The following is a 13384-nucleotide window of genomic DNA, read 5'->3' as shown; positions in this document are numbered from 1 at the left end:
TAACTGTTTGGCATTCAGGCTAAATTTGTTTTTTAATAAAATTAAAATTTTTAATATTTTTAGATTATTTTAATATATTAATATCAAAAATAAATTTTAAAAAATAAATATATATATTGTTTTAATGTATTTCCAAACAAAAATTAATTTAAAAATCAACCTTTTAAATTATTATTTTTTAAAAACCTTTTATACATTAAAAAAACAAAAATTAGAAAATATAATGGATATCAGCTTCATTTTTATAAAATTTCTCTAGATTTTTAGTGAGAGAGTATAAAATAGTTTTGGCATTTGGGATATTTTTATAAAAGAAAAATAAGAGATTAATCGGAATGATTACAGTAAACATCTTAATCATCCTAAAATAAATTTTAATCAAGTCGGTGATGACAGCACAAGTGGGAGCAAAAGCTCCACCAACATCGAAACTTAGAGGACCCAATGCCAGAGGATAGCAAGCAAAATATCATGTTAATGTTAATCAAACCAACTAAATTAAAGTTCTTTTTGTCGAATGATTACGTTTTTTTGAAACTTCTACTAATTCATGCTGTAAATGTCAAAGCACTGTCCATGCCACTGTGGATTTTGAAGGGTGAGTAAATTTTAGAAGAAAATCCCAATATCCTCCACCATTCTCAATGGCCTCCAAGCCTCAAATCCTTCCAGACCTAAATAATTTCCTTTACAGAGGTAGGTGTACCTGAAGGCCCTACTAGGAATGTCTATGAACTAACTTTATTAAGACTCATTATCATCAAACAAACTTGTAACCAATTCTGCAACTCCTTCCATGAATGAAGGAAAGGGATTAGGTTGTAGTGAAGAGACCTTCTGTCTAGGCATATGAACTAGCTAGGTTACAATATCTTACATGACTTGCGAGAATTAACGACTTTTGATTTTGAGTAATAATTCCTTTTTTTATATTTTACAAGCAGCTAGCCCATAATAAAATTAAGACAAACACATAGTACAAACACATGACATGCGAAGTTATTGATAAGTGAAAACAATGATCATAAAATTAGCAATCTCAAATTCAAGCATATATGTGATATTTATTGCCTTTTAGATTTTAGATTTTATGTTTTTTTCCTCCAATGTAATCCGACTTCATTAGCCAGTAGTACCAAACCAAGCATCGAAGGAACACACGGAATACATAGAATCTGACCACACATGCAGCCCAAGTTCCGACCTTCATAAAGGACCTCATTGATTATACCCCAACCATCAAACATGTTGTTGGCGTCTTAACCAGCAATGTCCTGTGTTCTACCATGCTTTTGTTGTAAACTAAAGGCAAGGTTCCTTTCTCACCAAATTAACTTGGAAAAAAATAGATTGTTAACATTCGGTTGAAACCTTTGTGCTCCAATCGAATCTTTACAACATTTATCTGAACTTTTTTTTTATTTGTTGTTAAGAAACCTGAATTGGCTCGGTTAGTCAGCGCGCATGCCTGGCTTGGATTTTATAAATATATAAAACATGGCGGGACTTGATTAAAAATTTAATATGATTAATAATTTGATTAAAATTCATTGGTCTTTTAAAAAATAAAATTTCAAAAGATATAGTTTGAACTTTTATATAAAAAAAAATCCTGCATCGAATTGTAATCCAGATTGAGATTAATAACAATGTTTTTATAAAGCAACGTTTTCAAGATTATCTGTGATGAGGGAACCATGCCTTCGATATTTGCAACATTGAAGACATGGTAGAATTTGTGGTGACTTCTTTGTTGTTTTATCTGTTCATTTTCACATATCAATTCTTAGTTTTTAGTACATTTTGGACGATAAATTAAAAGGAACTTGATTGTGAAATGCATACAGTGATTGTTTTTGAAGGATATATATAAACCTCTTCAAACATGTGATATATAGACGTGCAGTCTCGGCCTACCTGCAAGCAAGCATACAATTCCCTTCGGAGTATATATATATATATATATATAATGATCCCATGCATGCGAGAGTACTAAAAAGATTAGTAAATTAGCAGCGTGGTATGTACTTAAGGGTGCACAAGGCCTTGCTAGAAAGAATTGAGGATGCTCCAACTAGCTAGTTAATGTCACTCCTTGAAGAAAATGAGGTTCTAAAAAATGTCATCTAGCCAGGTTTCCAGACTCTTGCATGCCTTGAAAATATTTTAGCATTTTCAAGAACGAGACATATATACTCGTGAATGTAATTTCCCCGTTTTGTAAGGGAAATTAATCGACCTTTCTCTGAGAGAGAAAATTGGCATATATATGAAATCTTATATTTCGAGGATTTGAGATTCTCGAGCTCGTAGTAAAATATTTATATATTCTCGTGTGAAATGTTCTTAAAAAAACAAACACGGTCCATTACTTGAAATTAATCTTAACTTCCAAGAAGAAAAAAATCCTATATTTTTCAAATCAAATGAGATACGTACTTAGATCATTAATGTACGTGTTTAAGAAACATGAACATATTAGATTTAAAAAATAAATACAGAAACATGAAAATAAAGTTATTTTTAAAATGATTGTAAAGTAATTTTTTATCCAAAAAACAAAACATGTTCTTGGGTATCCTAATTGTTTTCATCTCTCATGTTTAATTGAGGATATTAACCAGACAATATATACCTGCTGCTAGTTTCTTTTGTCCCGTATGCTGAAGGACCCATCTTCATATTTCCCGCCCATAAAGTTTCCATGCTAGAGTCCTCTTATAAACAAAAAGTTGACTCAAAAAAGCGAGTAACATGTGAAAGGGGAAAAAAAAAGGCTTTTAAGGACACGAGAAATTAGCATATTGTCTCAGTGTCTTACCACATGTTTCCATAAAAATCCACTGAACTTGATCTCCCTCATGATACCTTGGAAAGAAAAAGGATTTTGATTATCCTCTAACAATGATAACACTACTAGAACTGTAATCAAACCCGATATATAATCTCTCTCTCTCTCTCTCTCTCTCTCCCCTTTCTTTTTACTTGGTTGGTGGAGAGCCTTATTGTTTTAACCATCATCATGAGTGTTTAGGGTAATTAACGCTATCTCTCTTTGAATGTCTTTTGAATTCCTTTGCCTCAGATGTACGTACTTCACCACTTTTTCCCGTTGTGTCGTGCTAATCAATTTGTATATGAATTTTCAATTTTTCCACACGTGTTTTTTCATTGATTTCTTACAAGTCTCTTGAGATATATAGTATTTGGCTGCTCTCTCAAAACGTTAAATAAAAAATGTGTATGTTAAAAATACAAAAAATCATTTTTTATTTTATGATTCTGCCTGTCTAACTATATATATTTCTATCTCTTTTATATTCGTGTTTTTTATTATTAAACATTAATCAAATACAGCCTAAAAAAATCATGCTTCGTTCCTGCACATTTCCGATTAATAATTACATCAACAATATAAAATAAAATCATTAAAATGAAGTACGGATGAAGTGGTTGGAATATTGTAGTGCATGTGGTATATACATGAAGGGATGATATTGTAATCTGACTCTTGGAGTGTGTGATATTCTAATTCATTCTGTTTTCTTTTTTTAAGAAATAAATAATTAAATTCAAAGCCTCCATCCAAAAATATCAAAACTTAATAAAATACCTTGAATTTTTTCCAACATAACCAAAAAATTCAATTTTTATTTTTACTAAAATTTAATATAACTTGTATATTTTAGATCGTTTTAATGTGCTAATATCAAAAATAATTTTTAAAAATAAAAAAGATTATTTATATATATTTTAACATAAAAAATTATTTAAAAATTAATAGCTGCTACGCTGTAAAACATGCTCATAGTTAACATTTAAAAAAATTATCTGAATCAAGAGTTATTAGATCATGCCAGGCTATACATGCCCAGGCTCGTTTATTTCTCATTTATAGAGATAGGGGCATGTATGAAAATCGAAAACATTGGAGGAGCCATATGAAATATTTCCTAATAAAGCAGGGGTATATGGGTAGTTTTTGAAGAATTGGAGATGCCGTAGCCCCTATGTTAGATCTCGCGTGGTTCAGCCTATGGAACAGGTTATGGCCTATGGGCTATGGGTGGATTATAACTAGGCTTCATATGATCAGGTGGAGAAGATAATTTATCACAATGCATGTGAAAAACGTGTTGTACTGAACTTTTAATTTTGTTTTGATTCGGGGAATTTTTGTTGAAGACCAACACAATCTAGTTAATAGTATGTTTGTTCTCATTTTATCAGTTAGTTTTTTAATTTTTTTTAAAAAAAATTATTTTTAATATCAGTATATCAAAACGATCTAAAAATAAAAAAAATTAATTTAAAACAAAAAATAAAAGATTTTCATTTAAAAAAAACGTTTTTAAAACACAAAAGTAAATAAAATCTATTTGTTTTAGAGAATAACATGGGTTGAAAAAATATTTAGAAAAGTAACACAATACACGATTATATTTTTGAAAATTATTTTCGTACATAACCATTATTCTTGATAATGATTGCTTAATTATGTTTTAAAATATATATTTTGCAAATTAATTAACATAAACAAAAAACCAACCTAAAATTTTATAAAGATTTAGAAGTCAAAAGATGAGATTCAAGATCCAATGACCATTAAATAAATAGGAGATAGGGTGATATGGCAAGAGTGAATATAAAAAATAAAATAAAATAAAATAAAAGATGAGTCATCGGGAACACACTGAGTTTTGTTTTTTACACACCCAATACGATTATAAAGATTTTGACATAACTATTCCAACTATACTTTTGAAGACCATCAAACGAGATTGTAACCGGCCTTAAATTAACTCTGGACAAAATCCCTAATCAATTACGGCATTGTTTGATGGTTTTTCCATGTGTGATTAAAATCATCTCGTCGGAATCTTTCTAATGATATCATGTATGTCAAAAACAAAACTTTGGTGTGTTTCCATTGACTAATTTTTTATTTCCCTTTTTGTTCTTCCCTCTTTATCTCCCGTACCAAGTTTTTTAATCTTATTTCTTGATAATTGGATTCTCATAAAATTTTGGATTGGTTTTTGTATGTATTAATTAATTTAAAAGGGATATAAATTTTAAAACAAATGTTATTTACAAACGCAATTATGTTTTTTTTACCCGTGTTATTTTTTCAAAAATTTTATCGATTAAGAAAAATAAAATACCGTGATTTGTGTGATTAAACCAACCCCATAAATCGAAAATACCTTGGACATGCCTGCATACATAGTTGTTTGACTTGTTTTGAAGTTTGATGTATAGTTTTTGAAATCCGGCCCGACTCGGTGGGTCAATCCGGGGCTGGAACCGAGCCGAGTCTAAAAAAATATGAAAAGTCAAAACCCGGGGTGACCTGGTAAAAAACCTGGTTGTATTCTTTTTTATTTTTTACTAAAACAATGTTATTTTAATTTTTTTTAAAAAAATAAAATTGATCCCGCCCACCTGGTGACCAGGTCAAAACCTAAAACCCGATCCTTCAACCGAATTGAATTTAAAAACTTTGGTTTGATAAGGTTTAGGTTATAAGGTGATTTTGTTATCAATAAATCAACTTAGATCAATTCTAAATTCCAGATAATGTTATTTTGGGTGATTGAAAAACTTAAAAAATAAAAATAATATTATTTTAAATATTTTAAATTGACTTGATTAAAATACACTTCAAGTTTAGTCAAATTAATATTTAAAATGACAACACCCTGTCTGAGTCATTAACAGCCACATGTTTAATAACTATGCCTTTTCTATCTTGTAACAGCCGCATGTTGAGGTTATTAACCAGCCTGTTTAATAACTATGCCTATTCTATCTTGTAACAGCCACATGTAGAGAACTTCTACATCACACGCGTGAAACACTCGGCATGCCTCTGACTAATTCAAGCCATGAATATAAGATTGTTGTCAGAGGCCAAACAAACAAGACACAAACTGTGATGAACTCCACTGACGGCCATCCTTGCAAAGGACAAAACATACCAGTTGGAAGATGTGTTATCGGCCAAATCCCATGTCCCCATCACAGGCAGACATGCAGGACAAGAAGGGATCAAAATTCAAATATGTTATGGCTCCAAAAGTCTCCCAAGTAGGGCTGTTTTTGTTTCTAGTCAATGTCCCAGACTCTTCGACTTCAACCCTTTGTGATATTGGCGGCAGTAGCAGAAACTAGCAAGAGAATTACACTACAGCTATATACATGTCTTAGCTAGCCAGAAATTGACTAGCAAGTTATGCAGAAGTCTCAGATTTTCTTCTTACATCAAATCATCGTCTAGCTTGTGGTCGATTGCCACAAAGGTTCCAAGAACATAATTAACATTCTAATTGTCCAGTTTGACCCGTTTACATCTGATTATTCAGGGACGAACATCTGCTGGCTGGATAAATATGGGCTAAAAAATTACATCCGCATCGAATTTATCAAGATTGAAAACTCCAAGCCGAAGTGTCAAATTGAACCAACTCGTCTCAGAGACTAATGCATATATTCCACTACTGCATTGGACTGGGATGAATCAGAAGGTCTGGAATTTGAAAAATCCCAACTGTTTGCTTAAGTAATGAATCGCTACCCTGGGCAAAGGCTAGATATAGATTGTATACATCACTGGAAGCGGGTAGAAGAAGAAAAGGGTAGACTTCATTGCCCCGGAAGATTCATCAGTGTTCCACTTCCACCCTTACGTTTTTAAGTGCTTATCTCGAAATTTGATAAAGATTAATTTTCACTTAAAAATTAATTAAAATAATATATATGTTTATTTTTTAAAATTAATTTTTAATATTACTATATCAAAACAACAACAAAAATATCAAAAAATTATTTTAAAACTAAAAAAATTCAAAGAATTAAGATTACATACATAATTCCATGCCTTTTTCTAGATTTACCCAAGAAAGGTAGCTTTCTATATTAATTACGTAAAGCAACTGTCTGGACAACGAACCTGGTGCCAAAGGAAGTTTCCCTTTGCTAATGGGGATACCAGGGTGAGGTAAGTAATGATCTCTTCTTCTTCCTTTATCAGTAAGTACGCAGAAAATCTAAAGTGGATGCCATGGGACCGCGAGACATAAGCCTATTTGACATATTTTACTGTACCATTACTTCCATGTTGAAGATGATTGGATATTGAATTTACGAATTACATTATGGGTCAATCTCGTTTGCGACATGTATACAAGGAAACTATAAGGATAAGAGGAGGAGACAAATTGTGCCATGTCCCTTGCTGGTGTCTTGCTTGGCCTGTTGCAGAAAATCCCAGACAAAACATCAACTAGATAACAACTTAGTGTGAGATTATTGCCCATAAATATTGCAATCAGTTTTCTAGTTTGAGATGGACTGATGATGCTCTCTAACCCACAACAACTGAGCTTGTCATCTTACAGTTGTAATTAGTACACGTAGATTGTGTCAACAAGAATGACAGTGATGGTAGCAGGTTAATTATTGCTTGTTTAATTTTAATTTGGTGGCAGCGAAGCGTTGTTTCTTTATTTAACGAAGGATTGTGAGACTCTGGGGAGTTGAAGACATCTTCTCCGTTTAATTTAAGCCACTTGTATTTAGTTAAAACAAGGATGCAGTATTTTCATTAGTTACTTAATGATTTAATTAACAAAGGATTTAAATAGTAATTATTCACTGATTAATTGATGCGTCACATTAAAATTGACATGAACTTTATTTTTATCTTTATAAATTGTAATGAAGTCAAATATGGTGAATAATTCTACAATATTGAAATTATTCATAACATAAAGGCCCTTTTCAATCCAAGACATTTTGAAAATGACTTTTAAGATGGTTTTTTTTAAAATACAATAACGTTTGTTTGTTAAAATATTTTTTTTTATTATGAAATATATTAAAAAAATATTTTTAATACCAACAAATTAAAAATATCTAAACATTCACAAATAAAATTAATTTGATATGGAGATAAAAATAAAAAAAAATTATCTTTTTTAAAATATAAAAACAAACAAATACTTTAACACTTCAAATTTCTCCTTAATTTTTCTTTCTTTTTTGTTCCGGCACTTGAAAGGAAATTCTTTGGTAGAAACTTTTTAAATCACATGAACTAAGCATTTTCTATCAATTATAACTTACCAAAATCTTCACAAATCTTCTAAAATAATAATTGATAATCACAATGTTCCATAATAAAGCCAAATTTCCCTTTCCACAAATAATCACACACTTTGTTTTTAATTCTCAAATATCCCCGCACTAATTCACGTATTATCCTGGAGTAAATTCTTTTTTTTCTAGATTATTTCAAGAATATATATTTCATATCAATTTAATAAATTTATAGAAACAGATTCTTTTAAATATCAACTTCAAAACATTGAAAGGAAACTAATCTTCTCGATCATTAGACCGACCCCTTAATAGTCTCACAGTTCAAGACATCAGAAATTCCATCCCTGCAAATTTTGACTAATCATGATGCTAAAAGACTCACCAGCACATGACAAAAAGTTAATCATCAATCAATCCCATCACTAATTATCTTCTCAGAGATTTAATAAAATAAAAATCCATTTTTCTCATCTTCAATAAAGAGACAAAACAGTACCCAACTAAAATCATAAAATGGCATAATATCTTCATTAGAAACCATAATCTCCTTATAATTAGACACAGTATATTCCATGTCTATATTGATCCCCCGGCCCACCATTTCCTCTTAATTTCGGCCCAACCCGGCCCATTTAATTCCCTTAAAAAACCAGATCTCTTGTCTATCTCTGTGATTTTATTCATCTCTTCACTCTCTCTCTCCATCTTTCTATAATGGAGCCTCCTCCTCCATGGCTGGACGATTTAACCGACGACCTCCAAAGCATAAGCTTCACATCCAGCGCCACGACAACCACCACACTCCACCGTAGCACCAGCTCCGGTTCCTCCTCCGCCACACTTACTCCCGCTCCCTCCACTCACACCTCTTTCTCCTCCAAATCCACAAGCAAACACTCCCTCTCTCTCTCCGATCTCCGTTTCTCCCACCGCCTCGGTTCCGGCGACATCGGTTCCGTCTACTTAGCCGAACTCAAAACCAAACTTAACGAAACGGACTCTACGTTTTTTGCGGCGAAAGTTATGGATAAGAAGGAGCTAGTTAGCAGAAATAAAGAAGGAAGAGCGAGGACGGAGCGGGAAATACTTGAAACGCTGGATCATCCGTTTTTGCCTACATTATATGCCTTTATTGACACTCAACGATGGCTATGTTTGTTAACGGAGTTTTGTTCCGGCGGTGACCTTCACGTTCTCCGTCAACGACAGCCTCTTAAACGATTCGAAGAAACCGCCGTCAGGTGCGTTCGTTGGCATTTCCACTTTTATTTGAAATTATTAAATTCTTATTTTTAATTTTTTATTGGCATACACGTAATTCGGAAACAGTAGGAGTAGGAGAAAGGAGAGTGAGAGCGATGGATCAGGGACGTGGGACCATATCCTGGGAGAAGGCACGGTGCCTTCTGCGTTCGTGTACCCCGTACCCCACTGATTGTTTACTGTGTTTTTTCTTCTTTTCAGTTACTTTAAAGTAAGTTAAACTAGTGCAGCGAGCGAACAGGATTTACAGTTTGTTTGTCGTAACACTGGATTGTTTTCTGTTGGGGAAGACGATCACGTGCGGGTGTAGTCCACGTAATGGTGTTTGACCTTTGGCTTCTTATTTTTTTTCTTAAAAAAATATTTTCTCGATTATGAGAACGTAATTTACGTAGGCAGTGTCCTTGAGAGTATTCCAATATGTTTTTTTTATTAAAATTTATTTTTTTTAGAATTTTTAAATTATTTTAAATTTTTATTTGAAAAATAAAAAAGTATTATTTTTATATTTTTATAAATAAAAAATATTTTTAAAAACAATCACAATCATATTGTGATTGTTGTTGGATTAATTTTTTAAAATTTTAAATTATTTTTTATATATAATTTTGATAGACCGATAATAAAAATAGATTTTTAAAAAAATTTAAAAAATTATTTTTATGTATTTTTTAAAAAAACATTTAAAAATTAATTTTTACTACGATTTCACAACAATATTAAGTAATATGTGCCAATTTGGCATTCTTTTGAATAACTTATGGCATAAATTAGGTTAATATTACTTTATTGCCATAAACATTAAAGGATTACAAGTTTTTTTAAAATAATTTTCAATTAAAAATATATGTGTTATTTTTATTTTTTATATCAATATATTAAAATTATCTAAAAATAATTAAAAATAATCAATCAAGTAAAAATTAGTTTTAAAAACACTTTAAAAAGCTAATTGAAGTAGAGGAAACAAACACTCCCTTGTATTTAACAAAAGATAACAGAGGAGACACTAATAAAAAAACAACCTGAAAATAAATTATCACAAATTGTTGGTTTTGAACCAATAATTCATAAAGATGATGTTATTTGTTTTTCTTAACGTTCAGCTATTTTTTATTAGAATTTCATGAACATTTATTGATAACACGTGCAAATTTTTTAACGAGCCAGTTACTGAGGTAATGAAGGGTGGTGGTTTTGATTTCATAAATTTAGAAGTGTGTACCGGGTGCAATTACTGGTTTTAAATTTAGTAGCAAAGTAATACCTACCGTATTAGTTTTGCTTATAATGGCGGGAATTGACCATTTTGGAGATCAATTGCGGGACGTGTAAACAGAGATGTCACTTAACCTTTTCATGAGAGAAGGTGGGTTGGAGTTATCATGTTATTAATGGTGTACACTCATCGTTAGTGAGTTCGCAACAACTCGTTTGTACAGGAAATGTACATCCTGTTTTTCAGGAAAACTTGGCTGTCAAGTCCACTTTCCGAGTTAACGCTAAGCTATAGTGATGGATATTAAACTGGATTATAATTGCAATTAGTTTCAATTATAACATGATTATACATGTAATTCATTATTATATATTTATAGAGTATGATGCATAGCAGCAACACCGTCATTTCCCGGGAGAAAATCCTTACGATATGGGAAATGTTAACTGGATATAGGCCGATATTATTGGACAGAAAGGAAATTAGAACAATAGTTGTAGTTTCTCCTTTTGCTTTGGTGAATCCTTTCAAGGAGTTTCACGTGTCGTTCTATGAAGAACTCTTGTTCTTATTTACAAGAAACCGAAAGATCTCCTGGATATCCGAAATTTCAATATTCCTTGCTTTCCGTTATCTTTTGCTGGATTTCTGGGTTTTCTTTGGAGACCGTACGCTGGTGACCAGTGGCCCCGATTTTATCTTGTTGCTTTTTGGCCCCTTGTTAAAACACACCATCAGTTTCTAGTTCCTTTGTCCAATATTTAACAGACATCCTATCCCTATCCTACGAGTCATTTTAATTTTATGTTTCTTGTAGCCCCTTTCCTTAGTTAATGAATATGAAAGTAGGTGCACGAGAGACTAGTGAAAGGTTTTAGCTAACAAAGTAGACGAGAAATCCATTTCTTCCAATAATGAACTCTTAATACTGAATAATAAAGAAGAAAATAAATAGTTAACGTAATGAATTAATAATAATTCTTCTTCTCTAACACCTGATATGCCACGTAGAAAGGTAGGAATAAACAAAAGCTCACGCGTTGCACTGAAAAAGAAAAGCTTACACTGAAATACGAATATGCAAATACAGAAGGACATGGATTCGGTAGCTTTATTTGCTTTTCTTCTCCACCTTACATGCCAAGACATTTTCTTTCAACGTCTCCTTCTTCAACAATTGATTTTCTGCATGAGAGTATAGACGCTGTGGATGTAGGTCCCTTGTCATTGTGGGTATGGGTCATGTAACAAAATTAGAGCTGAATAATTCCTTGTTTCTGTTTAATGATATGGTTATCAAAAAACCCAGGATGCCAATATACAAATAACAACAGTAGGACCTTTTGCTCGATGTTGAGGTGTCGCGCAGCATCTCAATTATTTTCTTGCTCGAATGTATCATTACATTTGCACCAAAATATTCCAAGCACTGATCATCTTCTTTTTCTTTATAAATTGTGTAATCCTCGGTGGACCCTCCATCGAGATTGCGTTATTCTATTTTTTCCCTGATCTTGATCAGATTTAATTAAAACAGAAGGCAACAGAAGAATTGGTTTGTTAATACTTAAGTGTTCTTTTGGTGTTTTTTTTCCAGGTTCTACGCATCAGAGGTGATTGTAGCTTTAGAGTACCTTCATATGATGGGGATTGTTTACCGTGATCTCAAGCCTGAAAACGTTCTTGTTCGATCAGATGGTCATATAATGCTCACTGACTTTGACCTCTCGTTAAAATGTGATGATTCTACGTCAACTCCCCAGATTATCTCCGACAAAATAGATGCTGCTGCAGCCCCAAAAAATGACTATCTGTTTGAGCATCCTTCTTATACTTCATCCTCATGCATTCTTCCTAACTGTATAGTCCCAGCTGTGTCATGTTTCCACCCAAGACGTAAACGCAAGAAGAAGATGGGCAACCGTGGCGGGCCTGAGTTTGTAGCCGAGCCCGTCGATGTTCGATCTATGTCATTTGTTGGGACCCACGAGTATTTAGCACCGGAGATTGTTTCCGGTGAGGGCCATGGTAGTCCTGTGGATTGGTGGACGCTAGGAATATTTATGTTCGAACTATTTTACGGGTACACGCCTTTTAGAGGTATTGACCATGAGCTAACTCTAGCTAATGTTGTGGCTCGAGCCCTTGAGTTCCCTAAAGAACCAGCTGTGCCTGCCACAGCTAAGGACCTCATTTCGCAACTACTGGTTAAGGATCCAGCAAGGCGAATGGGTTCCCCCATGGGTGCATCAGCGGTCAAGCACCACCCTTTTTTCCAAGGAGTTAATTGGGCATTGTTGAGATGTAGACCTCCACCATATGTTCCTCCACCATTTAGTAGAGAAGTTGTATCAGATGAAAGTTGTCCCGAGACCCCTGTGGAATATTATTAGCAAGTTGAACAAAGAATAAATAAATGCATCTCACAATAGTCTGGCCATTTCTTGATTATCTCTCAGCAAAATTTCTATCACTCCTGATATCGAGTTAGCCATATGGAAATGGCCATGGGGTACTTTAATTTTAGCCAAGATTGTTCACCAATAGAGAAGCAGTTGATCTCAGTATTCTATATAAGAAAAACTCGGTGATTTGCAAACCCCTTCCATTTTCATGGTCAATGCATGTGCCGGAAACATTGAATCCCGACAATACAAACATAAAGAATGATATTGACTTCTTAATTAGGGGAAACCAGGGGCACCGCGTGATAGGTTTGTCCACCGATCGCGAGGGCCCTGGGGATGGTCAGGCCACGAGGGAATGACTACTTGTTTTGTGTGTGTGTTTGCTTGTGAA

At 33.0% G+C, this 13384-nt stretch overlaps 1 protein-coding gene across 1 annotated transcript; it reads left to right on the top strand.

Annotated features, from left to right (window-relative positions):
- Positions 1-8783: 8783 nt before the first annotated feature.
- On the top strand, positions 8784-13025 carry LOC133679769 (serine/threonine-protein kinase D6PKL1-like). The gene is made up of 2 exons (XM_062102456.1): positions 8784-9344; positions 12183-13025. Exons 1-2 carry the CDS (start codon positions 8818-8820, stop codon positions 12976-12978), a joined length of 1323 nt encoding a protein of 440 aa, XP_061958440.1. The 5' UTR covers positions 8784-8817; the 3' UTR covers positions 12979-13025.
- Positions 13026-13384: the final 359 nt, after the last annotated feature.

The sequence above is a fragment of the Populus nigra genome, chromosome 19, assembly GCF_951802175.1.
Source record: "Populus nigra chromosome 19, ddPopNigr1.1, whole genome shotgun sequence".
Classification (NCBI taxonomy): domain Eukaryota; kingdom Viridiplantae; phylum Streptophyta; class Magnoliopsida; order Malpighiales; family Salicaceae; genus Populus; species Populus nigra.
Note: the sequence above shows the minus strand (reverse complement) of the source record. Positions and strands in the feature narration are given on the sequence as shown.